Genomic DNA, 27,557 nt, shown 5'->3' with positions numbered 1-27,557 from the left:
TGTGAGCGGTCCTTCATTAACTCTGCTCTCCCTTTGGAACTGTTGCAGTCCCGCATGTTCCTGGCAGACTTCTATCGTGAGCACAACATTGAACTATCCAAGTTGATGAACAAATTTGGACAGCCCCTTCCTACATGGCTCCGAGAGGAGCTGCAAAATTCTAGCTGGAGCTGAAGTCCAGGGTGCTGGCGTCAGTGCTGCCCAACATCTGGATGTGGGAGCCACTGGGGAAAAACACACACTGCTGCCATCTCTTCTCTATGAAAGGAAAGTGGAGGCAGGAGCAGGAAGTGTGCTAGCCTGATTATAGACCATGCACTTTCACCTATTAATGGTTTGTTACATTGGAGAGATACCCAGAGAACAAAATGGCACAAGCCACTGTGCGGTCATGGCCCTCTATCTAAAAAATTTAGGGTGGCTGACACAGGAATGCTTCTGTGCTATAATTCCCCTGTGCCAGAAAGCCCAGAGTAGACTCCACAGAAAAACAAAAGCATGCAACTGTGTAGGCTACTGGGACATTCCCTATTTATGTCCAAAACACTCAGGATGCTAGCAAGTGAATGTCTTAATATTGTACCCTTATGTGGTTGTTAGGGTGATGTTGCTAATAATGGACAGCAAGTTTCATTTATCTGACTGCAGCCTTAGTTATTTCATTAACCCTATACTAGTGGAAAGGGAAGGACGACAGGGAAATGGTCAACAAGGCAGCAGAAACTTGCGTCAAGTTCTCATGGGAGAAAGATTACTATTTCCCCCCTCGTGTCAGGTAAAAGGGGGGGGGGGAATACGATAGTGCCACATTCATTCATGAACTATAAAGAAACAGTGTTCACTTGTAACTAATCAGAACAGTCTTAACTTTCAGCTGGGGTGGAAAGGGGATTCAGCAATCTCAAATAGGCTCTTCGTTTTCATCTTAACAAGGCTGAATGAGATGGACTACAAATCTGTGTTGTCAGTTCAAATCACTCATTTTGCCTCAAATTCTGCAGGTCGTGGGTCTCCAGCCAACTCTTTAATCTCAGCATTTCCTCATTACAACCACTATGTGAGTGGAGAGCTACAGCACTCCTGCCCATCCCTCCTAACATGCCTTATGTAGAGTGGTCCAGCAGCTGCTCACAACAAGTGCCAGGCTCACTGAGGGATATATATAGCAGCTGATTGGGGCAGGAAGAGCCCTCGGGTAACTCAGTGTGCCCACTCCAAGAGGGGGAACGTGATTTCAGCCAAGCTTTATACATGGAGCCTTAGTTATTGTGTATTTTTAATTGTCAGTTTTTCCATTGTTTGTAAATATATAATATGGATTATATGATATTTCATCCAATGTGTCACCATGCAGAGGGAAATGTTGTGCTATCAAAAATGGAACCAACAAACCTAAAACCCTGTGGCTGAAGAGAGAAGCAAGTGCTGTGCTTCCTGCACTGGAATCATGTATGTCATTCACATTGAATGATAAGGATAAATTCTTGGCTCTTGCAGCTGAGCACAATGTCTAAATAAAGGTTAGACGTAGCATTTGGAGTCAATAAATGTACTTACTTTATTTCTCTGTGACTGTAGTGTTCGGTTGTACCACACACCTCCACAACAGCCAGCTATGAACGTACAAGGAAACAAAGCAGCTGCTTCAACATTGCATGGCGGAGATCGCCCTGGACCCCATGACGGCTAAAAGGGGCCCATGGCTATTTTACCTCTCTTGTGCATGTGCCAAAAAAAATACTAGGCTTTTCACACAATAGGTGGCCAGATAACCTGCCCTGCACCCCCTGCTACTTCAGCTAGCTCAATTTTCTCTCTCCCTAAGTGGAAGGGGCTATTCTGACACTTCAAACTGAGCTTCTGCAAATGAATAAAAGTGGAACTCACCAACAACATTTCCCTCCTTCTCTTAGAAAGGCAATGGCACCCACGTGAGAGGTTCTGGCTGAAAAAAAGCCCTGATTAAAAGCCACCTTCTGTGGCAGTTAGATATCACTTCTCTCAAGACAGCTAATTAGGATTGTGAGGATTTGAACACACCAAGTTCAGATAACAAGTTTCCTCAGGAAACAGTCGTTAGAATGGCAAGATGTTGATACCGACATCAAGTTATATCTCCAATGTTTATATCTATTAATTGAGAGCATATGCTAGCTGCCGATAACATACACATATGCTCATTTGTAACTGGAAAAAAGTTAAACTGCAAAAACCGAGAAGTATTGCTGCACTTGTACTTAGAGCACTACCACTGAGAAAGGCTGCACAATTCCAAAAAGGGTCCAGTCTATAATCACAAAGAAACACAACATTTCATAGGAGGAAGCAAAATAAAGGACTTAATAGACAGTAGGGGCTGCAAAAAAACAGTTGAGACTATGACATATTAATGATCCACCATGAATAATGTGCTCAAACAAAAGAAGAAAAGCTGAAATCTTTTATGCATGCCCTTGCCTTACCTGCCCCATATTTAGCTTTTATAATAATCACAGGCACAAAAACACTTAGACAGGTGGGTGCATATTAAAACCGGGCTGGGCACATGCTATGGAAAGTGATAGATGCAACTACTGCCAAACCACTCACAGTAACCAACTTAAATTGAAACATGCCAAGAAAGTCTGACATTTCATTTTGAGAGAGAAAACTTTGAAAAATTAAGAGGATTAATGGAAAAGCCTGAAAGGGAGAGAAAAGAGCTACACTGGCAGGAATCTGCCTAAAACCACATAACAGGACTGCAAACAGAATGCATAGCACAGATGTCGAAAAATACAAACCCATTCAATGGGCTGGTTAACAAACAAAGGCCAAGGAAACTATAAAAAGGCAAGACAGCTTCCAAGGGTAGAACAAACTCTGCCAAAACAAATATTTGAAAAAATCTTTAGCAGATACCAACACCAGGACCTTAGAGGACAGAAACCCAGAGCAGAACCATAATTTTTTTGGGGGGTGGGGGGTGGAAAGCACAATGCCAAATACAAGTGACAAAAACCTAGGGCTTCTTGATAAACCATAAGTCAGTGGATCCAGCTAGCATACACAGTATCTCCTAGAAGTGTTGCTGTTACAAAAATACAATTATTTCTCATAACCTATCAGTAAAAACAGCCTCCTTTATAGTGTAAGACTAGGAAGTATGCAACGGGGGGGTTGGGGGGGAGATAATACTTACTATCTTCTCCTTGCCTTACAGTGCCAGTAGCCGAACTTCTTTACTTGAAAAATTAGTAGATAACAGTATCAAAGCTACTAATAGTGAAAGGAAGAATCAGAACTACCGGAGAGGGAAGCTGTCAGTAAACAACCTAGAATTTTGTGAGCATGCCTGTGTTAATAGGATGCTTAAGGGAGAGAATCCTTGGTCTGATCCAATAGGGTTCTCGTAGGATTTTGATTTTACTATTTTTGTTAGTAATATTATTTACTGTATTCATCACTTTATACAAAAAAAATGCCCCCAAACAACTTAACAAGGTAAATTGCAAAGAGGTAAAGAACAATCAAAACAGGAAAGGAAAGGACAATGTCAGGAATAATCCACCTGTGTTTAGGAACAAGAGAGCCCAAACCCCTTTCTTCACATTCTAACCTGCCTCAGATGACCTGCCTTTCTCTAACCAGGTTAGCTCATTGCCTAGTACTGTGTGTTAGCATGGTGAGCAGAATCGCAATGAAATTCTGGTGTACGTCAAAGACCATTCGTGTTACAAGGAAACAACCTCCTGCTGCAGGCAGTCTTAAGATCTGTGTTTTATCACATCCTCAGCGTGATTAACAGAAGGATGGAGAAGAGAATCAGTCTAAGAAAATGAGTGTTTTAATCAGGAAACTGAAACAAGGAATAAGAAATTGATTACAGGAGAGCTAACATCCCAGCCAAAGTAACATGACTGTACAACTCAGAACCACCATGGTTGGAACATCCTACAAAGCCTGATGACAAAAACTCTTGGGGGCCACAGTCCAAGCAGCAAAGAGACTGCAGTAGCCAGCTCAATACTGTTCTGGGGCCTTTTGCCCATCCAAACATGTAGGCAGTGCTGGCTGACGGAGCTCTTTCCGCTTCAGCCTGAGCTCCTCTGGGTAGTTGCTGCAGGCGGAATGGTGACGGAGGAGCCCAGGATGCGCAAAAAGAAAACTCTTGCCTCTCCTGGCCCTATGATGAATGAAATTTTTAGAACCTTATAGAAAGTAGTATACATATTTATAAATGCTAAAATAAATATTATAAAGGACAGGCTCCACCCTACGCCCTTAACATGCAGGCACACACGCGCGCACACACACACACACCCTCGTTTAGAAAACTGCACAGGAAGGGGGCTGAAAGCATTGGCCAAGTATCAGCCAGCCAGACAACTCTCCCTCTTCCCCCCCCCAAACCCCCGCAACTCTCACACAGAAAACACTCTCATACACACCCACGTACTTCCTTGCACTTGCAAAAGTACTTTCTTGACTCCACCTGCTGGGGAGAAGAAAACAAGGGAAGTGGAGCACAGTCACAGTTGCACGAAGAGGAATGCCTTGGTATAAATACATCAAATCAGTGGTTCCCAACAGCTAAAAAAAAAAAAAGATCCGGTATGGAAGGGTGCCACGAACAAAACTCTAGCTAAAAGAAGCCACCCCCAAGCCGTCATGGTGAAAAGGTGGTCATTTCCAAAGAGACCCTTTGCCACAAATCCTTAGTCTGCTTGCTGCGCTTCAGGTTCTGAAGGATGTCATTGAATTGCATCATGCCCATAGGGGTCAGGCAGAAGGCGCTTCTGGCGCTGCGAATGGCATTCACAAAGTCATCGTAGTCTGCCGGAGTGAGGTGGATCAGCCGGTGGTGGATGTACTTTAGGGGACACAAGGGGGAAATGATGTTCAGATACAGCCTCCAAGGTAATAATGCATTTTCCATGTTCTACCTGATCACTCTCTTCCCCTTTTGCTGCTGTGCTGGCAGAAACGTCTTACATAATAGGTAGGTTGTGGAGGAAGGGAGAGGCTGGCCCGAGATCCCTCAACAACGTTGACTCAAGAGTCAAGGTTCAGCATTCTAGCTCTGCCCTACACTGGCTCTTATTTATTCTCCCTGAGGAGGGATGGCAAGCAGACTTTGAGGCCCAGGATCAACACAACAAAACAAAAGGCCGCCTAGACAGTCAAGCAATACTGTAATAAAGACTTAATTCTCAGTTTTCTCAACACATACACTAAGTGAGAAATGAAGAATCTCATTCTGCCAGCCTTTAAGGGGCATTAGGAGGTTATTCACCTACTATTAACCTACAAGTGCTCTTGCCTTCACGTTATCCAGGCAGGAATTTAGATGATGGTGTGGCTATGCTTTCTGGAGCGGCAATGAGCACCTAGGTGAAGCAAGCTTGACCCAATGGAAAGGAAGGGGCATACATACCTGTATGTATGCCTGCTGGCACCTCTGTACCAACTGGTGGAAGGCTGGTGTGCGCAGGTGATTGTGGACATGGGCAGGATTGAGCCTCTGCAGGGATTCCATGATGATCTCTTGCAACACAAAAGGGCTCAGGACCCCCTTGGCTGCACCAAGACAGAATTGATGCACATAGTTGACACCTGCAGAAAAACAAAGGTGGATGCAGTTGAGTAGAAAGAACAGCCAAAGCATACTGAAAACCCAAGAGGACAACTACTTCTCTTCCTTAGCAAGGGGCAGAGCACAGCATCTACAAATTAGCTGCAATGAGCCAGAGCACACATCAGACAAGGGAGAATCTGCCAGCCTTACTTCTCACTTACCAGCCATTAAAACAAAGTATTGAGGAATCTAGCTAATATAAGAGTAATCCACAAACACTGCTTTTCTTTTTATAGAACTTTAGCAAATTTCTAAATTACACTTGGACTAATGCATGGGCCTTATCCACACGCCCAAAGCTTTTTTTTTCTTTTTTCTTTTTTCTTCCCCACCCCTATGTATTTTTATGTTCTACTGCTCCTCCAGGCCTCTCACTCTGATATGATGCCAAGAGTTGTTTTGTTTTCTTAAAAAAACACCCCAGTCCGGGAATTTTTCTATTTTTAAAATAGAATTATTCGTAGTTCCTGAAGTTACCTGCTATGATGCCAGAATGTTTTTATGGCCCATCAAAGATCCCCCCCCCAATTTTTTTTTAAGAGGGGGATTACTTGTAGCCACTTTTATGGGGGTCCCATACCATAGACCACACCTACTATGGCATGGGACCCCCATACAGCTGACCACAGGTCAATGCAGTCCTTGGCCCAAAAAAGGTTAGCCATCCCTGCAGTGCCTACAAAAAACCCTTTAAGCTCCTCAGTTTTGGTGTCATTTACATCTCCATGCGATAGTCTTCTGTTATGGATCAGAAGCTACAATATTTACTGTGGTCTCTCTTTGCGAATTAATTTTATTTTCCACATTTTATTCAGTTCTAGAATCAATGCCACTGCTACAGTATGGGCAATCAGATGAAGATACACGAAAAGCAGAAGAGCTTGGCGGAAAATGTTGCCTTGGGACTAAGTGAACCTTTACTCACAGAGCCTTACCTAATTTGGCAGCTAATCCCAGAAGCCATTTTACATCTTCTGTGTAGGGCGGGCTGCGTGAGAAGTTGTTGGGGTGGTCATTGTGAGCTCTGCGGCCAAGCATCTCCAGCGCTAACATTCCTGCAGGGAAGTGCAAATTCAAAATTTCAGACAACCAAGTTAAGCCCCACAAGACTTAAGAGGGGTGGTGCCCACCCATTCGCAACCATCTCATAGAAATGAGCTAGGAGATCTCATAGAAATGAGCTAGGAGATGGCAATTATGCCAAATGGTGTCTCTGCTTATCTTTGCAAGGTGGTAAAAAGGTTGACAACATTTGTAATCCCTGTGGATTTGGGAGAAGACGAAGCGACAGCTTGCAGAACGATCTGGAACTGAGAAGCAGCGGGGGGGGGGGGGGGAGCACAAATGTACATCTTCCTCTGCTCTTTCAAAAGCAGCTTAAAAAAAATAATATAGAAAGCCAGCGGGACTTTTTAATTTTCATTTTTCATTTTGTTTAAACACAGACATCAACATTCACCATTCAGTTATGCCCTCAGTTCCTATGCAAAACAACACTCTCTGTTGTGTTAGGCTTCCCCCTCTGCTCCTATACTCTTTCATATCTGTGACCAACAGCCAAAACAGGGAGACAATATTTCCAAGGGGACTCCAGTGACACAAACCCCTCCTCTACATCATTCTGCCATAGAATGGATAAGGACACCAACCACAATATGGAGAGCAACTCAGGACAGTCTGGATTCTCCATATTTAAGGAGTTTTGAAAATGCCCAGGTTCCCACTGGCAATCAATTTCAATATGGCCAACTGGGAATCCAACTGCAAGTAAATAGAAACGTAGTCCAGAGTAGTATAGGGGTACACTGTGACCAGGGCAAGCCAGAACATTTCAGGCTGACCCCAAATTCTGGACATCTTACAAGCCCACCTACCTGGGGGATACTTCCTAGACTAGTACATTTTACCACAGTGTTAAATGGTAAAGGGTAACAACTTGCTCCATCCCAGATATATCTTATGCCCCAAGGATTTGGATGTCAGCCCAAAGCCAGGACTGGAAGGCATGCCTTCGCCTTCCCTTCAAAGCAAAAGGCAGAGAGCAACACGCTCTACCCCAGCTGGACTCCCTTTCAAACTCCAATTCAGGAGATTATGTGCTAGAGATAGAAAGCAAACTGTGCACTGCTTGTGAGCCTTGACAAACGGAGGCTTTGAACGGCATTGAGGGAACACATGATGGATCTTCACCCTTGCTCCCTTTCCATTTCATTGTGTGTCTTCTTCATCACACCCAAAGAACCCTACAGGTGTCTGTATAGTCTACTTAGGAGGGAAACTTAATTAAGGTTGAAGGATAATCAAGATAGCCCAGAAGGCTGTGTTAACATAGTAAAATTAAGAAATAAGTGACCGAATCCCCCAATTAACATTCTTTGTTCCATATAAATATGCAGTGATCAATTCCTTTTCCTGTAATTACTATGATTTTATTAGACTGCAGTAGGCGGAGATGAAAAAGGAAGTATCGTTGGTTGGTTCATTTGTGTTTAAATTTTTATTTTTGCAAAAAAAGACAGTTTTACAAAAATCACTGAAACATGCAAACTCTTCGCATCCATTCACCTTCTAGTAGCCAGTAGGAACTTTATTCCTCCTCCAATCCCCATTTTATATGACAGTGTACATTTTATTTTGTTCAGTGTCCCAAAATAACACTACATAGGCTGTTTTGGATCTCCACCCTCAGAACACAGTTGGAAATATGTTACATCCATTCTATAGGCTTTCCAAAAGGGGCCAACTTTGATTTCTAGGAATCTGCAAGATAATCCATTTTGTAATCAATCCAGGACATTACTGTTAAACACCACTATCAGCCTTGAAAACCAAAGTTCTCAATAGCCCTGCAACACCAGCAGGGTGTGAACCATTCAAGGTGACCAAGTCCTGGCAGTCACTCATAACCAATGCAGTCAAGGATGGGCATCTGGTATCGAGACCTTAGAGATTGGAGGACTCATCATAAAGCAGAGGTTGAGGGGAGTTCCATCTCCCTCCTTGGAACAGTAATCAAGGCTTATCTTACACATGTCTTCTGCTCAGAACAGGTCATATTGAACAAGGTGGCTCCCATGGTTGAGTCTTACAAGCCTGTCATTTCTAGCCCAGTTACCTCACACCATGACCATGGGCTTTGTTCCACTGACATCTGCAATAGTTTCTCCTCCCATTTCATGGGAGACCCAGTGCTAGTCCTGCAATGCAGCAGAGTGGGGCATTTGGTCTCCACTTCGGGCAGCAAAATATCTTCAGCCAACAGTGGTGAGTCAGCCTGATCAAAGTTTGGTTTCAGAACCTCTTCAAGACAGTAGCTCAACTATGCTTGTCTGGCACAGCAAGGTACCAGAATGCTTATGAATGAGGTGCCAGAATTCAGATAAAGGCTGTACATGTGGTGCCCACAGAGCACAGGTCCATGAAAGACTCCCAACTGCACAAAACAAAGCAGACAGAAGGGCCTGTTCTGCTTTACCCCCAGAAACACTGGATAGCCCTTGTTTTTTGTCACAGTCAAGTGTCTCAGCATTGGCCATACTAATCATGAGGGACACAAAGGAGGCAGATTATTATCACTATAATGAAGCAGAGAAGCTGCCGGCATCCTTGAGACTGATGTACCTGAGGGAGATCCTGAATGCACCCAACAGCTATACTTTGCTTGGGCCCATCAATAGTTGAGACTCAGTTTTTTCTACCCAGGTGTAATGCCAAGCTGTCCAATTATATGACCAGATTCCTGAGCCTGATTGCCAAGAGCAGGGGGTGGGGTTGCAGGGATCTTTAAGCCACTGGTTTCTACCATCCTCTCCTTGGCTCCTGGTATTGAGGTAGCTTGATATTCCTAATGTGATCCTCAGAGGCCCTGGCACTTAGACCTGATGATGCTGAAGCTGGCTTCGTCCATGCCCAGTTTTCTACTGAACTCAAGCTCCCTGCCCTGCAATTATTTTACTTGGAAGGCAAGAGGAAGCAACTCAGGGCTCAAGTACTCTGAGCTCCAGAGGACACTAACCTCAAGGAGAACCTGAGTAGTTATAAGGGTGTGACATGTTTTCTACAACATGGACTAGTTGTGCATTATGTGCCAGAGACTCAACTATGCATAGGTAAAAGGGACTATCTCAGTTACTAAGCATCCATCCTCATACGCCATATCTCTGAATCAATTTGATTCACGCTAGATTCATAACATGCATCTTCCCCCGCCCCCGGCCTGGCAAAAAATCCCCTCCTTATGTATGTATCTACTCACCAAGACCACTGTAACATTCACCCCAATCCTATGAACCTCTCAGTATTGTAGAAGTCTTTCCTCAACAGACTATTTCTGCCTCAGGACTGCTGACAGCTGGTGCACTCACATTACTGACTGGCACATTTCTTCTCACTGTGATTCCATCCCCCAAACCCACTTACATTCCCCTCAAAAGATTCATGCACTGCAAGCTTCTGTGATCGGCTTGTAAGTCTTGTGGCTATGCATTCCAGCCTAAACCAAACAACAGTCTAAAACCACTTCATCATGTGAGAATTAGCACACCTTCCCAACTGACCTTGGCACAAGAGTCAATTTTCACATACGGTAGCCCTGTCCTGAACTGCAGGTGAGAGAGTTACAAGAGCCACAATTAACTGTCCTTACCAACTCGGTAGGCAGAGTGGAGGTGATGCAAGCCTTGATTGCCTGCAGGCTGGCTGTGCTGCTCATCCTCAGAAGGAAAGCCGCCTGTGACAAGGGAGCTGGGCTGAGAAGACAGACTCGTCAAGGAAGTCCCTTGAATTGCTGGGAATGTAGACCCTGCATGAACACTTCCTACTGGAGAAAACAAACAACAGTATAAAGGGGAGGGGGGAATATTGGCATCAAACAGCTATAGGACTTCAGCCAACTACGTCCTGCCCCAAACTGTATCATATACCCGTGGGGTTAATATTAACTCTGGTATTAACACAGTAGACAGAGGAAACATAAGCCAGTAGACCCAGAAGTACATGTCCTAGAAAATCTAAAGAAGGTTCACTTGTTTGCCTTCTCTGTGAGCAGGCTTTATAATGTAGTCCCCAAGAGCCAAATCTTATTACAGCATCATGTCCCTTTGAAAATGGGAAGCCAGCAAGTAATGTATCAGGACAGTCTTTACATCAACAGCAGAATAATTGGGGAAGATGAAATAAGCGACACCAACTGTTTGGGGCCCTGGGACACAATTGGATTTTTATGGGAGTACTCTGCAGTCACTGATCCCTCTGTTTCTCCCCACCCAACAGAAAACCTGTGCACACTTGGACACACACATAATGTCACTAATGAGTCCTTCTAAGCAAAAGTTAGAGCCAGCAGAACTGAAATAGATCGCCCTTAATTTGCATGATTTCACACAGGGCCCCTGAACAATCACTATCGAATTAAAGCTTATACTGGTAGACTACACAGTCAAAAATCTCAGAGCCAGTGCTTGCTAGTAACACAAAAACATTGATCCTCATGGATCTAGCATAGGTTGACGACAAATCACACAGGTGACCTGTGATTTCAAGGTGGCTATGGAAAATTATGAGGGTCCATAAGGATCCATCCCTTAGATTCCTATTTTTATGCTATGGCAGCTTTAGAAAGTACCACAAGTGATTTTTATAGTTCTGTCGAGGTGATCTGATGAGGGGAGACCCCCCCTTAAAAAAAATTATGTGATTTCAATAGGATATTTTATTATTATTATTATTATTATTATTATTATTATTATTACTACTATTATTATTTACTGCATTCACCTTGGCTACACATTTGCCTTCCCTCCCTGGCACTCCATTCTCTTGCTCCTGACTCCTGTGATGCCTCACTTCTTCCCTGCAGGCTACTCACATTTTCTTCTGCCCAGTCTCTCAGACTAATGCCCTTTCCCTCCAACCCTCTCAGTCACTCTGCTTGCCAATCAGCTGCTGATCCAAGCCTTGGAAAATATAGAACTGAAAGAGAACCACTCTTCCAACTTCTTCCTACAACTCCATGCACTTTGGGGGGGGGGGGGCGAAAGCTAGCAGTCAGGGGACAGTAAGTGGGTGAAGGGGACACTGAGTCTACACCAAGAGACTTTCTTACAGGGGTCATTGCACCCACAGGCCAACCACCCCTTTCCTTAGATGTGCAATTTCATGACACAATCTTTGGAAACCTAGTAATAGCTATACCATGTTTGGTAGACCAACATCCCACCTGCTACAGACCACTGCAGGTCAATTTTAAGAGAGCCCCGCTTAAAGCTGTTTACTCCCAAGCCTGAGAAGTTTTAAGGATTATTCATGGAGGGCTCTTTCTCATTTGTAGCCTAAGGATTCTACCTAATAGTCGCTGAAGCTTTCATAATTTCCTAAGAGGATAAAGGAATTGTGCTGGCAGTATGTTTTCATTTTAAACATGGTATATATGGTTGTTGTTTTTTAAAGCATAAATGAAACCCTTAACAAATTTTTAAAATGTTGTATGCACCCAGAGATTGCATTGTAGAGGCGCAGAGACCATTTCTGCCCCCCCCCCAAGCCTGCAAGGAAACCTAACAGAAAAAGTCACTTGTGTTCATCTTGCCATCTTCCTTCCTCATATGCTTCAGAACAATATGGAGGTTTATGACATCATGACTAGGGATTCTGTTGAGGCCGATTTCCTCTTGCACATAAGTCAGACACCTACATGTCTCAGGGTTCACAGTAGCACAAAAAAGCACCCCTATTCCTGTGTCACAGTAGGTGAGCTCCATAAGCCTCAGCAAAACTAGAACCACCATTCAGCTAGGACGCTACACAAGACACAGCAAGACTGAAATACTCACTTGCTACATTGGAAGACAGAGACAGCCCGGTCTCAGCATGGTATGGATGCACAGCAATCTGCGTCATGGATGGGACAGGCACTCCCGGGAAGGACACTGCTGTAGCTGCCAAAGACGGGGTGGTGACCGAGTATGGGTACTGTGCTCCAATGAATGCTGGGTGGACACCCTGCAAAGGAAGAGGACAGGGTAACCCTGCCTTGCGCCCCAAACACAAGGCAGGGTTTTTCAGGAGGGGCCTCCAAGCAACCCAACTATCTAGTACCGAAAACTCCATTTCCAACCCAACTCCTGAAAGCCTAGAACCCTCACCATGCTCACTGGGCCATTCTAAGCAAAATTCTTCCAAGGAGGAGGAATGTGACGGGAGACAAAATAGCCACTATGCCTATCTTAGGCATTCTCCCCACCCCCATAAACTGGCATGAGAAAATGTAAGATTTATCAGTAAATACTAACAATTTGTAAATTAGTACAATTTTAATAATTCTGACATAAACAGGGAGAGAGATGATGAGATATATATCCACCAAAAGTGCATCTTTATACAAAGATTCAGACTTTTGGTCCCTCTAACCCATTACTGCCCCTAACTAGAAGTGACTCTAAGGGCTTGGACAGGGGCTTTTCCCAGCTGCCATTTGCATGCACAGGGTCCCAGGTTTCATCCTTGGCACATCCTAGTGCTGTGCTTTCACCCTTTTCGTTAGGGTCCCACACTGAAATCAGCAAAACTAAATAATTCGGCTTGCCATCCTTCTATTCATCTACAGGAGCCACAACACTAGGGATGACAGAAAAAGATGTTCCCCCTGAGATGCTTACCCTACAAAAGATAACTTACTTGGGGATAAGCTGAGCCAGGAACAGGAAAGACCGCCGGACGTGGCATGTGCTGGATAGGGTGCCCGATATACTGAGGATTGCAAGGGATGTGGGTCTGGAGTGTTGTATAAGGGTGCAGACCCTGGGTGTGCGCATGTGCCATTGCTGGCCCCGCCATGGTGTGCTGCTGGTAGATTGTCGACCCCACCGAAATTACGGGCACCACTGTTGCTGCTGCTGTCACCGCAGCCGCGACAGTCACTGTGGTGGGTTCCGACGTCACTCTGGTATCTGCCAATCCACGCACTGCTTCGCAGGATGCCCGGGCTCCACTTGCACTGCAGCCTGTGGCTCCCTCTCTCTGAGCAAGAGTCCCGCCAACAGTTTGTTCATACAACCAGTACCACTGGTGAGCAACTTCAAACAGGACTTCAGGGTAGACACCACCTCCTTTGGCTGCCTCCTCTACGGCTAAGCATGCCTTCTCCAGCATTAGATTATCCTGCAATATTAGGAAAGGTACTGATGATTTAAGGTGTTTTATACTGCCCTTTGCAATTTACAATTAAAGCATAATTGCAATCAAGCTAATAGCTCTGAACCAAACAGTCAACCTTATAGAATTCTACCTAAAGAGCTTGGTAAAATAAAATAAAAAAGACTCTGCCTGGGACAAAAACGGCATTAAGACAGGCATCAACCAACCCTGTCTGGAAAGAGCATTCCACAAGTGTGATGCCACATCAAGAAGGGTCCCTCTTTGATAGCCACCCACATCTCTCCGGGTGGCATCTGCAGGAGCATGGGTGTCTGCAGGGAGGAGTCATATTTCTTGTATCTCCAGCTTTTATTTAAAAACAAAACCCTCCAGCACTTTTAGAACCCAAGTTATGAGGCAGAATGTGCATGCACTCTCCTGTGGGAAACTAACTTGCTCCTGCCTTTCAGTGGTTTTTAGCCAATGAGTGTCATAGCTGTCTGATATTTAAGAAAGCAGACCTAAGCAAGTAGACAAATAGAAGGGTAGAATGACATGTCCCATATATGTCTATATAGAAAGATCTGGTTCCTTTTTAAGTCTTTCCTGCTGGCCTTCAGATATCCGGGATTGTACTGTAACTGTGAGTTGGTAAAAGGTAAGCAGGAGCAAAAAATAACAGCAAAGATGGAGGTTCATGTTTTTCTCTCTCTAATCTTATTTCATAGAAACAAAAAAGAAACAAAAAAAAAAACACAGTGATTTCACCCCTGAGTTTGTAAACATTTTTTAAAAAAAAATGCAGATAAAATCTATCCTTATTATACCCATGTGGCTAAGAGTGTTATTTATTTATTTGATTTAGTACAAAACATCACTAGGTGGCTGACATACCAGCCCTGCAAGGTAACCCAATTATACCCATCTTGTTGGCATGTGAGTGTGTGAATGACAACCTTAAAGTGTAACCTAGTGTTTTATCCTAGAATTGGGATTTTTTTTTGGGGGGGAGGCAAAATGTGATGTGTGAAGTTGATTGTGGAAGCAGTGCAATTAATGGCTGAAGTGGGTGCAGAGAGCCAATTGAAAGGACTGAGGTTTTTAGGTGTCAGTGACAGTGGCAGTGTATGTCATCTGGGTGCCAAGTCAATAAGTCAGTGAACAGCATGAAAAGCAACAGAGGGGTAAGACCTGTTCTGCTAATTTCTAAGAGGCCAGGTCTCTCCAGGTCTCATCACCAGTCAGCAGATCTACCAGAAATGGAAAACTAGCTCCCTGGTGCTAGTTATTTATATCAATGTATTAGGAATATGCACTTTTCACCCTCCCCGAGAAAAATCCCTGCAGATGCCTATGCACAGGAGGCCTGTTACAATAGCTAGGTGCATATGGCTGCATTATAAAGCAGAAAGACCTATAAAGTGTAAGGTCCATATTTCATTAACGGCCAAATTCTAATACAGAAAATATTGGATGAGTGTATGGAGAAAATATAAGGGCATCCATATAAGAAATGTAGTGGATCAAAATAAATTTATTTTACTTTGGAATGCCACATAATAACTTATAGTAGTGGCAGTTATTTAAGTTGTTCCTTTGGAGCTTTTGGAGATAAACTCCTGACTTTAAAAATCCAAAACATTTTTCTCTCTAGCATTTTGGGGGTCCAGTTTTTTTTTAATAAATTTTTAAAAGACCTTAGACAACACTAAATGCAAACACTAAAAGACTGCAACACTAAATGCAAAAAGAAGGAACAGACGAACCCAATTGCACCTGACAGCATCGACAGAGACCTCTGAACTGCTCACCTGCTCCTTGCACTGGACCAGGGCTCTCTGGATCTCGTTTGGGTTCAAGGCGTGGGCGTGTGGCAAGCAGCTCAATGCCAGCTCAGCGGCTGCTCGCACCATGTTGGAATCCCTAGCTCTGGAAGCCCTGTCTGCCAGGGACGCTACCTCCGGAGGGGTCAGGTGCCCATCCCAGCACTCCACCAGGATGTTCAAGGCTGCACTGCCAATCTCCATGGCTTGCCCTAGAAACCAGAGAAAAGAGGATGCACAACAAAGTATTCAGGTGCCTACAAGACTCAATACATGTATAGGCCTGCATAGGCTTTCATGGATGAGAGTGCAATATCCTGAATTGGCAGGTACACACATGGTGGTGGGGGTTGTAAGCAGTGCGGCTAGAGAGAAATGCAATGCAATAAACGCAGGTTGCGACAAATACAGTAAAGCTTAGATGTATATTAAGGTCATGACAGCAAGCACTCATAAAGCAGTTCTGGTAATATAAATATCCTGGCATTGGTAAGCTAACCAAAAGAGACCCTTTCAGCAATAAACTCCTTATATAGAGGAGCCTCAATAGTCTGTAGGTGACTTCTGTTCTCCAGTTGTCAGGAGTCTGCCTCTGCAAAAAGAAAAACCCATTTGCAGCAGTGCAAGTGGTTCTACCTAAGCTCCCTTCTATGTTAGTTTTCCCCATCTATGATGCTTACCTTTATGCTACTAGTGGAAAAGCAAGCACTCTGATAGATTTGAGTTTTGTAAGCTCTGTAAACAGAGTGAAACACAGATCTTAACACTATTAATAGGGGCAAATATTTATTTATGATGTGCAAAGTAAGTTGTGAGGAAGTTAGAGACACAACTGCAAATGAGACACTGACTGGCTTAAAGTGTAGTCCTGATTGCTCCTTGGCAAGCAAGGCTTGGTGTCACTCAACAGCAATCAACTGTGGCAACCTGATCCCTTCTGACGCCATGATTCTATGGTCAACATTACCCAGAGGTTTCCCAAACTGTAAACTCGGCTATACAGATTGTGCTAGAAAATTTAGCCAGGAGTCCTTAAAAGTTTGTAGCTAAGTAAGGTCACCCTCTAAGGAAGGATTCCTAAAAACCAAACCTGGTTGGAGCACCCTGGTTCCTACCTGTAATCCAAGAGACGTGGGAGGAATAGGTTCGAGACAGCCAGTTGGGAGAGACAAAGTTGTGCAACCCCAGTGCATAGAGACCAATCTCGAAGGCGCAGAGGTGGAGGTTGCGATGAGGACCCTGGTGGCCGCCACTAGAGGATGGGTGGGTGAAAATGGAAGTACTGCTGTTTCCACCCGCCTTGATGAGAACGGTCTTGGCCAGCTCAAAATAGAAATGTGCAGCTGCTTCCGAGGGCTGATTTGGGACATGAGGAGCATGGCTCTCTGGACGCCTGCCCTTATACCTGAAAGGTGAAATATGTATGAAGTGAACTTAAGACTAAACTTGCACACCCACCATAGAAAGGAAGCTCAGATAAGGCATCATATTGTGGGTTTTCCAAAAGATAAAATGTTCAGACTTTGCAGACTCTCCAAAGAAGAAACTCTGCAAGAACTGGGTCGCTACTGAGAATACTTCACTATTTGCTCTTGTCATATGACCCCAGTGATCAAAGGAGCACTCATTTAATTTATAATTTCAAAATGAGTGCGGCCAAAAAAGTAAGAGTAAGTTCACTTGCTGAATTTCTAGGTCTAATTCTGCCTGGCTCTCCCATTGAGACTCCCAACTTATTATTATATTACCCTTCATCCAAAGATCACAGGGCAGTTCAGAACATAAAAATACAAAATGAGAAGACAAAATACATTAAAAAAAAAACAGTAACCCCCATCCCTCAAACACATTTAAAAGGCCATAGAATGTTAATCAGCCAAATGCCTGGTTGAAGAGGAACATTTTCACCAGGGACCTAAAGATATGTAACAAAGGCCCCAGGTGAGTCTCCCTGGAGATCCCATCTCCATTCAGCCACTCCAAGAAAATATTTGAGGGGACAAACCCTCCCAAAGTTGGTAGGCATTGCTGCCCCCCCCCCAAAAAAATTTTTTATTCACCTTGGTCCCCTTGCACACAAAGATTATGATTGCAGGGTCTGGGTGAAAAGCCTCCTTGTGATATATTTCTAATGAAGATAACCTTTTATTTCATTTTATTAAATATACTGCTCTTCATCCAACAATCTCATCCTTGGGAGATCCAAATACTGAAAAGATGCACAACTTTGGGAAACAGACAGCAGCTCTTACCTGCCGACCTCCACCGTCTTTGCACGTGCTCCTCCACTAGCTCTCCTGCTTCCACTGGAGGATGATGAGCCCAGGGAGTCGCTGGAAGAGCTACTGATGCTATCGCTGTCCTGCCCTCTGCCCCAGGAAGTGGCTGCCCATCCTCCCCGCAGAGGCCGCCTGCTGAGGGTTGGAGAACTGTCCGAGGTGGTTTCTGGAGCACTGCTGTCAATGCTGGCCATTCCTGCAACGCCACAGTCAAAGGGCACAGCAGCAGTTGAGCAGGTCGGCAGTAGACAAAACCACACTTTTACAACAGGGAACATTCTTCTCCCCCCACCCCACCCCAAAAAACAAGCGGAAACATTTCAAGTAAGTCAGAACCTAGAGATGTAAGCTGACCAGAAAAGCTAGAGAGCTGATATACCAAAATCTCAGAAGTCACTAATTCAAACTTACCGTATTTTTTGCTCTATAAGACTCACTTTTTCCCTCCTAAAAGTAAAGGGAAATGTGTGTGCGTCTTATGGAGCGAATGCAGGCTGTGCAGCTATCCCAGAAGCCAAAACAGCAAGAGGGATCGCTGCTTTCACTGCGCAGCAATCCCTCTTGTTCTGGCTTCTGAGATTCAGAATATATTTTTTCTTGTTTTCCTCCTCCAAAAACTAGGTGCGTCTTATGGTCTGGTGTGTCTTATAGAGCGAAAAATACGGTATATGAGCCATGAACCTACTAGGTGAGGATACTATCTTACTTTGCAGCTGTGTTGGGGATTACTGAAAATGTGGTGGAAGTGAGTATCTTTTCAGTGAGCCAGAACAAATCTTTAAAGCTTAAACAGCCTGGGCCATGTTAAGAACTGTTCTCTCCCTTTTGTCAGCTGAGATAATCTTCAGAGGCCCTTCGCCATCCCACCTTCAGAAATTAAGCAGGTGCCTACGTTGAGAGAGGACTTTTTTTTTAGTTGTACTTGGGCTCTGCAACTCTCCCTAAACACTCATTCACCCAAAACACTCATTCACCTTTAGGCAACAGGTGAAGCCTGACTTATTCTCATAGGCCGTGAACAGTATTTAGGTTCTTTTTACTGGTTTTAGCTTGTTCTTGGTTTGCTGCCCGCTTGCTGTTATATCTTTTGTGATTTCTACTGTTATTTGTATTTGATGTCCACCATTTTTATATGGGTTTGCTTTCAAGCTGCCGTGGGGACACGTTACTTAAATCCACTTAGTATTTAAATCTCCTAATATTTAAAAATCTGTAAGAAGAATACACAAAAGCAACACTAAAACTATGAAGCAGTATAATTAAAAAAACAGTAAAGCAGCATGTTGGGTCAGGAAAAGCATGGACAAAAAGAAATGTCTTCACAAGGTGTCTGAAACAACTAATGGATGATGCTTCATGTATGGCTGAGGGAAGGGAATTCCACAGTGAGGGGGCAATAGCAGAAAATGCCCATTTTCAGGCCACAAGTAAAATTTCCTCAGATTATCTAAGTGAATTTACAGCAGCATGCTGAATTGGTGCTGCTTCACTCTACCCTTCCTTGAATTTGGAGCAACAGACCACTGCCTTGGCTTATTGCAATATATCAGGGATGTCCAATCTACTGGTCGATCCCTGCAAGGTTTTGGTCGATCGCAGTCGATCGCTGGCCCCCTTCCGGCCCCGCACCCTCGCCCTCCATTGTTGGAGAACGGAAGACGGAGTTTACAAACCGAGGCTGTTTCCCCCCCCCTGCAATCCTTCTTTGACCCCAAAATAATGTAAAAACATTTCGCACCCCCTCCCAACGCTAAGCAAATTATGCCTCCCGAACCCTCTAAAATGGGGCTTTTCCCCTCCCCCAAAAAAGCTTTGACCTGAACCCCAATAAAAAACTTTGACCTGAACCCCAGTAAAATGGGGGTAGATCACTGCCAGTTTTTAATTCTGTGAGTAGATCGCAGTCTCTTGGAAGCTGGCCACCCCCTGCAATATATGAAGCGACACTCATGGTTTATTTCTCCCAAACAAACCATGATCAGCAAGAGAAGAACAAACTTTGGCTTGCCATCATGGTTTGTTTAGAGAGAAACAAACCAAAAGTGCTGGTTTGGAATCAAAGTAAACCAGTGTTTATGCGTTGGCTGAATGGTGCAAACACCTGTCAAATCCAGCATTACATTTCCAGCAGCGGTCAGCCAGATGCCTCTGGTCACAAGGAGGAAATAAAAAGCAACAGGCTCCTGCTGCTTTATTCTCACCGAAAAGTGAGGTATTCGGGTGGGGGAGTAGGGCTTAACAAAGCCTATGTAGTTAAATGGAATCTTCTCTTTCAAAAGCGAGTCTATCCCTGAATACCATTTGTACTGTGTGCAGTTCTGGGTGCCACATTTTAAGAAGAGTCTAGGCAAACTGCAACTGGTGCAGGGGAAGGCAGCAAGAATGGTGAGCAGCATGGAAAACAGGTTCTATGAGGAAAGGTTGAAAAACTGGGTGGGGACCATGATAGCACTCTCCAAATACACAGGAGAGGGCTATGACTAGATCTACTGGACTTAAGCGAGAGGAAGGTAGTAGATGATGAAAAACTTCTTGATAGTTCAAGCAGTTCAAGAACAGAACCAGTTGCTGGGGAGGGGGTGGGAGAGACCTATAATTCCCTGAGAGTCTTTAAGCAAAGGCGGGGACGCTCTAGCTCAGGATTTCCTGCATCGAGGAGAGAGTTGGCCTAAAGGGCCACTTTCAACTCTTATCTTCAGGTATATCCTGCCTCTGAATCTGCAGTTTCCATTTAAACATCATGTCTACTATTCTTAGGGAAAGTGTCTCACAAAGGCTTTGTTTAACCCCCTTTTGAAGCTATCTAAACCAGAGGCCATCTTTTAGCTCTATTATGCTCTATTATGCATTATATAATGTATACTTGATTTTGGCAGTCCTAAACTTACTTAAAATCATCTTCAAGGAATATGCCCAAGTTCTAGTGTTGAAAGAAGTCTACCTTCCATTTCCAGCCACTCATCGTTTTATAAAACACTGTCACATCCCAACTACTTCCCCCAATCCCACCTAAAAGACCGCCAACTTGTATCCTTTCTGCATAGTAAAGAGCAGTAATGTGGTTGCCTCTAACTTTCAGTTACCTATTTTTGTTTTGATGGGGTGACCAGAACTGTACACAGTATTCTGTATGTAGCCATGCCACATATTTATACTGGCATTATGCTTGCTGTCCTTCGCTGTTGGGAGGGGAGAAAAAAAAGAGAGAGAGAGAAGCTAAATGTTTTCTGTTTCTACAGCGTAAGTCAAGATAAAAAGAAATGTCGTCCTCTCGGTAGGAAAAATATGATTGACAGATCTGGAAGATGTGGTTAGTGCATGCCAATAGCATCTAGGAAAAATTTAACTTCTTAGTTTAAATATTTAAAAATTTTGTTTTAAAAGAATTTAACAATGGGAGAATCCACTATTTTCCACCCAATTAAAAAGAAAGAAAGAAAATAGCTTAATTAATTATGAGTCCTGTCCACCACTGTATACATACACCACTAATTACTTTGCAAATGTAACAGTCTTAATCCAAGCCTGCACAACTTGCAACCCAGCAAGCCAAATGTGGCCTTACATAGTGACCCACTGGGGGCTCATTAAAACTCACTTGGTAGTACAATAAGCACTTGACATACTATGATACAAGTATGGAAGCCGGGTCACAAATTATACAGGCACATATTCTACTATATGAATTCAGAGTGGAGGAACTGAACCAGAGAGCTAAAAGAATAACGAAAAACCTGAAACAGAATCTAAGCATTTATTAGTTTGATTACCTCCTTTAAACAATCTGAACTGCTTTAGGTAAGCCTAGTGACCATTAAAAACTAGTTAGAAACCCCAGTCCATGAAGCTATGGGGTAACTAATGAGAGGGCTAGGCCAACTTGACTTTGGCAGCAGAGAATTCCTCAATGAGTGTGCTGATCCACCAGAGAAGATTTGTGCTTCAGTAAGAAATACTGGAGGTGACAGTAGATTAGGATATTAACAGACAAGCAGACAGACAAGTTCACCATATTAATTCAATTCAAAATGAATGTGCAACAAAGAGCAAACAATTTAACATGCATGAAAGTGATTCCAGAAATGTAAAACATGCAGAATGAGACAGCAGAAAGTTATGTGCCCCCTGCTTAAAGTTACCTGTGTGCTTCTTTTTTTGTCTGACTGGGGAACCCCAGCACCTCCCATTGTAGCCACCTCTGTTTCCAAGGGCTAGTCGGCTAGGAACTTTCCCTTCTTGCTTTAAGACACTGGGTTCCATTGGTGGGTCACAAGGGGATCTCTGAGGGTTATCTGGGAAAACACAAGAAGTGGCAAGTTACAACAGCAGCAACAGGAAGAGGAGGAATTCATAGGCAGGTGTAACTTTGGCAGACAGGAGACAGTAGTGGATAATCACAGGCTTCAGTAATGTTCCCCTCTCTTTCCCACATGGTAAAGAAAAACAGAAATCGTGAACGCACACCACAATTAGAATCGAATTCCGTGAAGGCAAGAAAGATGTCATTCATTTTTTATTGTGCATCACACTTGCATAATAGCAGAAGAACTTGACAACCTATGAGACTAGAACAAATATACAGGCAAATGAAAAAAAAAAATCTGACAGCAACCCATTTCTTTCATTTCTCCTTCTACTGGTAATTAGAAGACAGCTGTAATCCTGTGGAACTGTAAGTCATACCTTGGGAGCTCTTTTCCAAAAAGGGTTCTGAAGTGTTGCTCTGGACAGCAGTGGTTACCCCTGCTTGTTGCGTGACGGGTGTTCCTGGGAGGTGCTGAATGGGCGCAGCTGATTGGGTAGCATGTTTGGAAGGAGATTTCTGATTGGCTACTGTGGGCTTGCTGGACGAGTAGAATGAACTTAGAGTCTGAGGCTTGTGTGTTTGGCTCTCCCTGTCCAACAGCTTATCCAAGATCTTTAAACAGAGAGTGGAACAACATGAAAGTTAGCATCTAAACAAAGGAAATGTCAGGAAAGTGGGAATGGGGAATTAGATATGAACAGGGGAGTTCTCCGAAGACTGCAGAGGGGGGGAATTAAGTTTATTACAATCAAGAGAAGCAGAAAGAAGCAAGAAGAAAGGTCCTTTTGGCAGGAAGAAGACGGAAGTGGTTTGCCATACCGCTAAATAGCCCAACCTCTTTTGGGCTTTTTACAAACATATTCATACCCACTACCAGGAATAAACATCTAAAAATCAGGAATAAACATCTAAAATCCTTTTAGGAAATCAGTTTGATCCACTATCTTCAGGTGCCATTGAGAAACAACTACAATTGACATAGGACTCAACACAGATATGGCCTCTTGGGAGAAATTGTGGAAAATAACAATATACTTCTCGGCATGCTATATATACACTTAAAAGAGAACCTACAAAAGATGATATATAGATGGTACCTCACCCCTAGTAAACATGTAAAAATGTATTAAAAGGGAACCAATTTATGTTGGAAATGTGAAGAGACTGAAAGGACATTTATACACATGTGGTGGGGTTGCAAGAAAGCCAAAATGTATTGGGAGATGATATACTCAGAATTAAAAAAGATGTTAAGGGTCTCATTTCCCAAGAAACCAGAGATGTTCTTATTGAGTATAGTAGAGAGGGAAATACCAAAGAAAGTACTTAGTCTTTTCCTCTACACAATAACAGTGGCCAAAATAATTTATGCACAAAGGTGGAAGGACAAAAATAGTCCCCCAAAAATAGACTGGCAGAATAAGCTAATAGAATACGTGGAGATAGCAATGCTGACTGCCAAGGTAAGAAATCAAGGTGAGTCGAATATAAAAGAACAGTGGGAATACTTTGGTGAATATTTAAAGAAATATAACAATCAAATAAGCTTCAAATTTATGAGCAGCAGTTAAAATAAGTAGAAGAAGGGTGGTAATAAAGGAGATACAGCTTAAAAAGGACTAAATAAGACCCCACGGAAGTCGAAGAGTAAGATAAACAATGGCAATTGTATAACTGATGTATTAAGATATGTAAAATGCATAAATAAAATTAAAGAGAGAGAGAGAAACTACTACTATGCATGATGAAAACAAAAAAAAATGCACTATGCTCAGATACCATTAAACAGCCTAAGGTCTGAATATCTCCAAATGGGACATACTTTTTTTAGCTTAGATTGGTCATCCTTGTAAGTGATCATCAGGGCTAGAGCGAGATCTCCCTTCTCCCTTCGGGTGCCTTCACACAACAGAGGGTGCTCTGCTTCACTCACTGTCGTCTTCATGCCTGGAAGGCAGAGTACAGAATTCAAACATTTATCCAGCTTGTTTTATATAATCTCTCCGTTTACTTAAGTTAAGTAATAAACCATCAATTATGCTTCCCCATAGCAACATCTGTTCCCTGTGAGGCATCAGGCTTCTCCTTATTACCATTACATATTAAGCAAAGAAGAAAAATTAAGTTCTAGATGACTTGGCAGGATGACCAAAGTTACATCTCTTCATCAGTGAGAGATGAGGCCTGGCATAAGAAAGAGAAGCTAAGCACTCACCAAGAGCAGCGACGGCTGCCTCAAAACCTAGCTCCTCATCTCCAGGCATTTCATTATTCCAATTACGGCTTGGAGGTCTGGATCCTGTAGGAGAAACCACTGGGAAAAAGGAAGATGGCAAATCAATAGCCAACTCTATCATGCAAGGATTGCCTAGACTGGTAAAATTTCACAGACCTATGAAGATAATAATCTAAAGCATTGCTTTCTAATGTAAACTAACTTCTATCAAGACCTAGATCTTGGGATTTTGCTCAATTCTATTATATAAAAGAAATCTGTTTATTAAATTAACACAACCAAGTATTATTAAAAGGCCACAAAAGCATCAGACACCTAATCTGCTGGCATCCATTTGTCTCGGGAGACAATGAAGGAGTGCATCTACACCTAATCACAGATTTGTTATTTGTGAAGACTAGAAAGGAAAAGGTGGGTGGGGGGAGTTACAAAGTAGAATGAATTAATTTGGCAAGGCTGCTAGTATAATAAAGCTGGTAACAGGACTGCAGTCACCACAAGGAAGTGTCTATATCCTTAAAATGCCATCCTGAAAACTACGGAATTTGTTCTTGGATCTGGTGGTTTACCTGGGCAAAACCTGCAGCAGAAGTTCAGTACTGACTGAAACTGGCCATGATTTTTTTAGAATATGGACACAGTCCCTGAACTTGCTATGTAACTACAGGGTTCAAGGAAGCTTCTGGACATTGCACGGGGCAGGACAGCTATGTGGTCCATGAGATTAATCAAGTAAGCTCAGGTAAGCTTTACAGCCCAAATGAAGGTTCCCTTTATATGTGTCAGTTGTAAAAGGCCCATCCCATACAACTGAGTTAAGTGCCTCCAGAGCTCTCTCATGCATGAGAGTTTGGGCAGTACTGGAGATCCACATTCATGATGTGCAGGATGATCTCACACATACAAGTGCTAAGTGGCTTCTATAAAGGCATGGGACTATGGAGTTTGTTCTGCAGAAGTCTGTCCTCAAGATTTAGGAAGAAAAGCAAGTCATCATACACCCTTTCCCAAAGATTTGGCATGTAAAGATTCCTCTTCTTTAGACAAATCTGAAGGGCTTTACCTGGCGTGCATAAGACATCAAATATGAAGCTGGCCAACATAAGAGGCAAGACAGGGCGGTAATCACACAGGGTTCCTTCCCTCAGCTCTTCAGCTCTTCCCCGAATAGTGTTCATTTCATTAGAGCCAAGTGGAATTTTCTTCAGCAAGGCCACAATTTCAGACTCCTGATATGCCAGCTTTACCTGTGTGTGACACAAAAGCCAGGAATAAAACAAATCCACAGGGCCTCTCTACAGAGACATTGGATAACAAAAGTAACACAGAAGTGCTTTAAATGATGCACAAAAAAACATCACTAAGCCTCCATTTTCTCAGATCAAACAACAGTGGCTAACAGTTTAAGGCTGCCTCATACCCACGGGCTACCAGGAAACTCCCTGACCTTGGCTTTCTGTAACGTCACATCAAAGTCCATCTAAGCACACACTTACCTCCAAAGCCTTGGTAGAGGCTGGCGGCCTCTGCAGCTCCAGAGCAAACATGCCAATCTGGAAGGCTAGATTGTGGTATTCCTGCCGTTCACTCAGCACGGTCAGCAGGAAAGCAGCTTTGGATAAGGTGTTTGTTGCCATCCATGTCTGCTTGCTGGTGGATACCTTGTTTTTCTTTCCCTGTGGGATAAACAGTTTAAACATAGGGAAACTGACAGACTAAGTTAGTTTCACTTTAAGGCCCATCTGAGTTTATGTGGAAAGTTAAGCATCATGGCTTAAATGCTAATCCAGAAGAATCTGGTGGTGATATGGCCCAAGAAAGTTCTGCATTCCAATTCAGTGAAGGGTGCTATCCATTACATTTTCTAGTGCCACCATTTTAATTTTGTTGTAGCTCACATTGTATCATACATTATACAGCATAAATGGTCATCTACTACTGTCTAGTTGCCCTACTAATTCTGCCTCAGCTAGACTGTTTGCTTATAAGAACTTAATCTGTTCCAGAAGTCTGTTCTTAAACCAAAGTGTTCTTCAATCAAGGCATGCTTTCCCATAGCAGCGGGGGACTCAATTTACAAATGGAACACACTCAACAGGAAGCGAAACATGTTCTTATTCCAAGGCAAAGTTCACAAACCAAAACACCTACTTCCAGATTTGCAGCATTCTTAAACCAAGTTGTTCATAAACTAAGCTTTTCTTGAACCAAGGTACCACTGTACAGCTCTTTAATAGCCTTTTCCTGAATAAACTGGGGGGGGGGGGGTTAACAGACCTATAATTTTCTGACTCGATTAATAAAAAGATCTGCACTACACTGTGCTGTTGAACTTTTCAAACCGCATTAAGAAGGCTGATTTTAATGAAAAGTTGCATATTTTTAATTAGGAGATTAGTAATTTCACGGTTAAGAACCCAACCTGGTGACTTGCTAATTGGTAATTTGTCAGATGGCCCTATAAATTTATCTGGTCTCCTCAATTTCACAGGACATCTCCATTAAAAAAGCAGCTGAGGCATGAGTATGCATCCAATAGTTTCCACAATCAAAACTGATGCAGCTGATGAATTCATTCAGCTTTTCTGCAAGAGTTCATCTGCATAGAACAACAATTCCACTGTGTGAAGCATTAAAGTTATGACTATTTGGTATATCTTGTGATGGGACTGGTTATAGAATTCAGGATCCTGAGAATTCAACACACTCTTTAATTAACATGGTTCTAGTCATTATGCAGATAATGAAATCTCTATCATCAAAGAAAAATTCATCAAGAGTGTACCTTAGGCAAACTATGTCAGTTTATACGAACTGAGTTACTTTGAAAGGTTTTTTTTTTTAAAGAAAAATACTGGACAAAGAAAATTGCCCTGGACTCCGGGCAATATTACATACAGTATTTGTCCACAGCAAAGCATAGCTTTGAAAGAGAATCCATTTCTGTCCTGCTATTATACTACACTTCCCCCTTCCATTCAAACAGTCCCCATAGCAGCTCTGTACCTTGGTTGGGGGCTGTTCCACTTTGAGATCAGGAGGGTTGGCCAGCAAGTCCTTGGCAAGCTCAACTGTGAGGCGACAGGCTTCATTGCTGTAACCATGTGCATAGAGAGCCTCCACACAAGCAAACAGGATCTGTAAACGAAGGGTTGCAAACAGA

The 27,557-nt window shown here is 43.1% G+C and overlaps 2 protein-coding genes across 9 annotated transcripts in view; one reads left to right on the top strand and one right to left on the bottom strand.

Moving 5' to 3' along the window:
* The window catches only part of NDST2 (N-deacetylase and N-sulfotransferase 2), a 76,479-nt gene extending 74,918 nt beyond the window's left edge, over positions 1-1,561 (top strand). Inside the window, 2 exon segments of the mRNA XM_083738308.1 lie at positions 49-132; positions 134-1,561. Coding sequence (XP_083594434.1) covers positions 49-132; positions 134-304 — 255 coding nt within the window. The 3' untranslated portion in view covers positions 305-1,561.
* A 2,243-nt stretch (positions 1,562-3,804) lies between these two features.
* Positions 3,805-27,557, bottom strand: part of ZSWIM8 (zinc finger SWIM-type containing 8) — a 62,923-nt gene continuing 39,170 nt past the window's right edge. Inside the window, exons 11-27 of one of the 8 annotated variants that reach the window (XM_083738214.1) lie at positions 27,401-27,532; positions 25,891-26,070; positions 25,458-25,641; positions 24,374-24,472; positions 23,981-24,105; positions 22,536-22,770; positions 21,992-22,144; positions 20,936-21,031; positions 17,826-18,048; positions 16,689-16,978; positions 15,562-15,785; positions 13,292-13,774; positions 12,448-12,646; positions 10,263-10,436; positions 6,553-6,672; positions 5,417-5,595; positions 3,805-4,852 (exon numbers count right to left, since the gene is read on the bottom strand). In XM_083738214.1, coding sequence (XP_083594340.1) covers positions 4,649-4,852; positions 5,417-5,595; positions 6,553-6,672; positions 10,263-10,436; positions 12,448-12,646; positions 13,292-13,774; positions 15,562-15,785; positions 16,689-16,978; positions 17,826-18,048; positions 20,936-21,031; positions 21,992-22,144; positions 22,536-22,770; positions 23,981-24,105; positions 24,374-24,472; positions 25,458-25,641; positions 25,891-26,070; positions 27,401-27,532 — 3,300 coding nt within the window. In that variant the 3' untranslated portion in view covers positions 3,805-4,648. The remainder of the gene's footprint in view (positions 4,853-5,416; positions 5,596-6,552; positions 6,673-10,262; positions 10,437-12,447; positions 12,647-13,291; positions 13,775-15,561; positions 15,786-16,688; positions 16,979-17,825; positions 18,049-20,935; positions 21,032-21,991; positions 22,145-22,535; positions 22,771-23,980; positions 24,106-24,373; positions 24,473-25,457; positions 25,642-25,890; positions 26,071-27,400; positions 27,533-27,557) is intronic. The other 7 variants (XM_083738215.1, XM_083738216.1, XM_083738217.1 and 4 more) reach the window with 7 other exon arrangements.

Source organism: Podarcis gaigeae, assembly GCF_964106915.1.
Source record: "Podarcis gaigeae genome assembly, chromosome: 5".
Lineage (NCBI taxonomy): Eukaryota > Metazoa > Chordata > Lepidosauria > Squamata > Lacertidae > Podarcis > Podarcis gaigeae.
The sequence above is the reverse complement of the archived record's forward strand: the minus strand, read 5'-3'. Positions and strand labels throughout refer to the sequence as shown.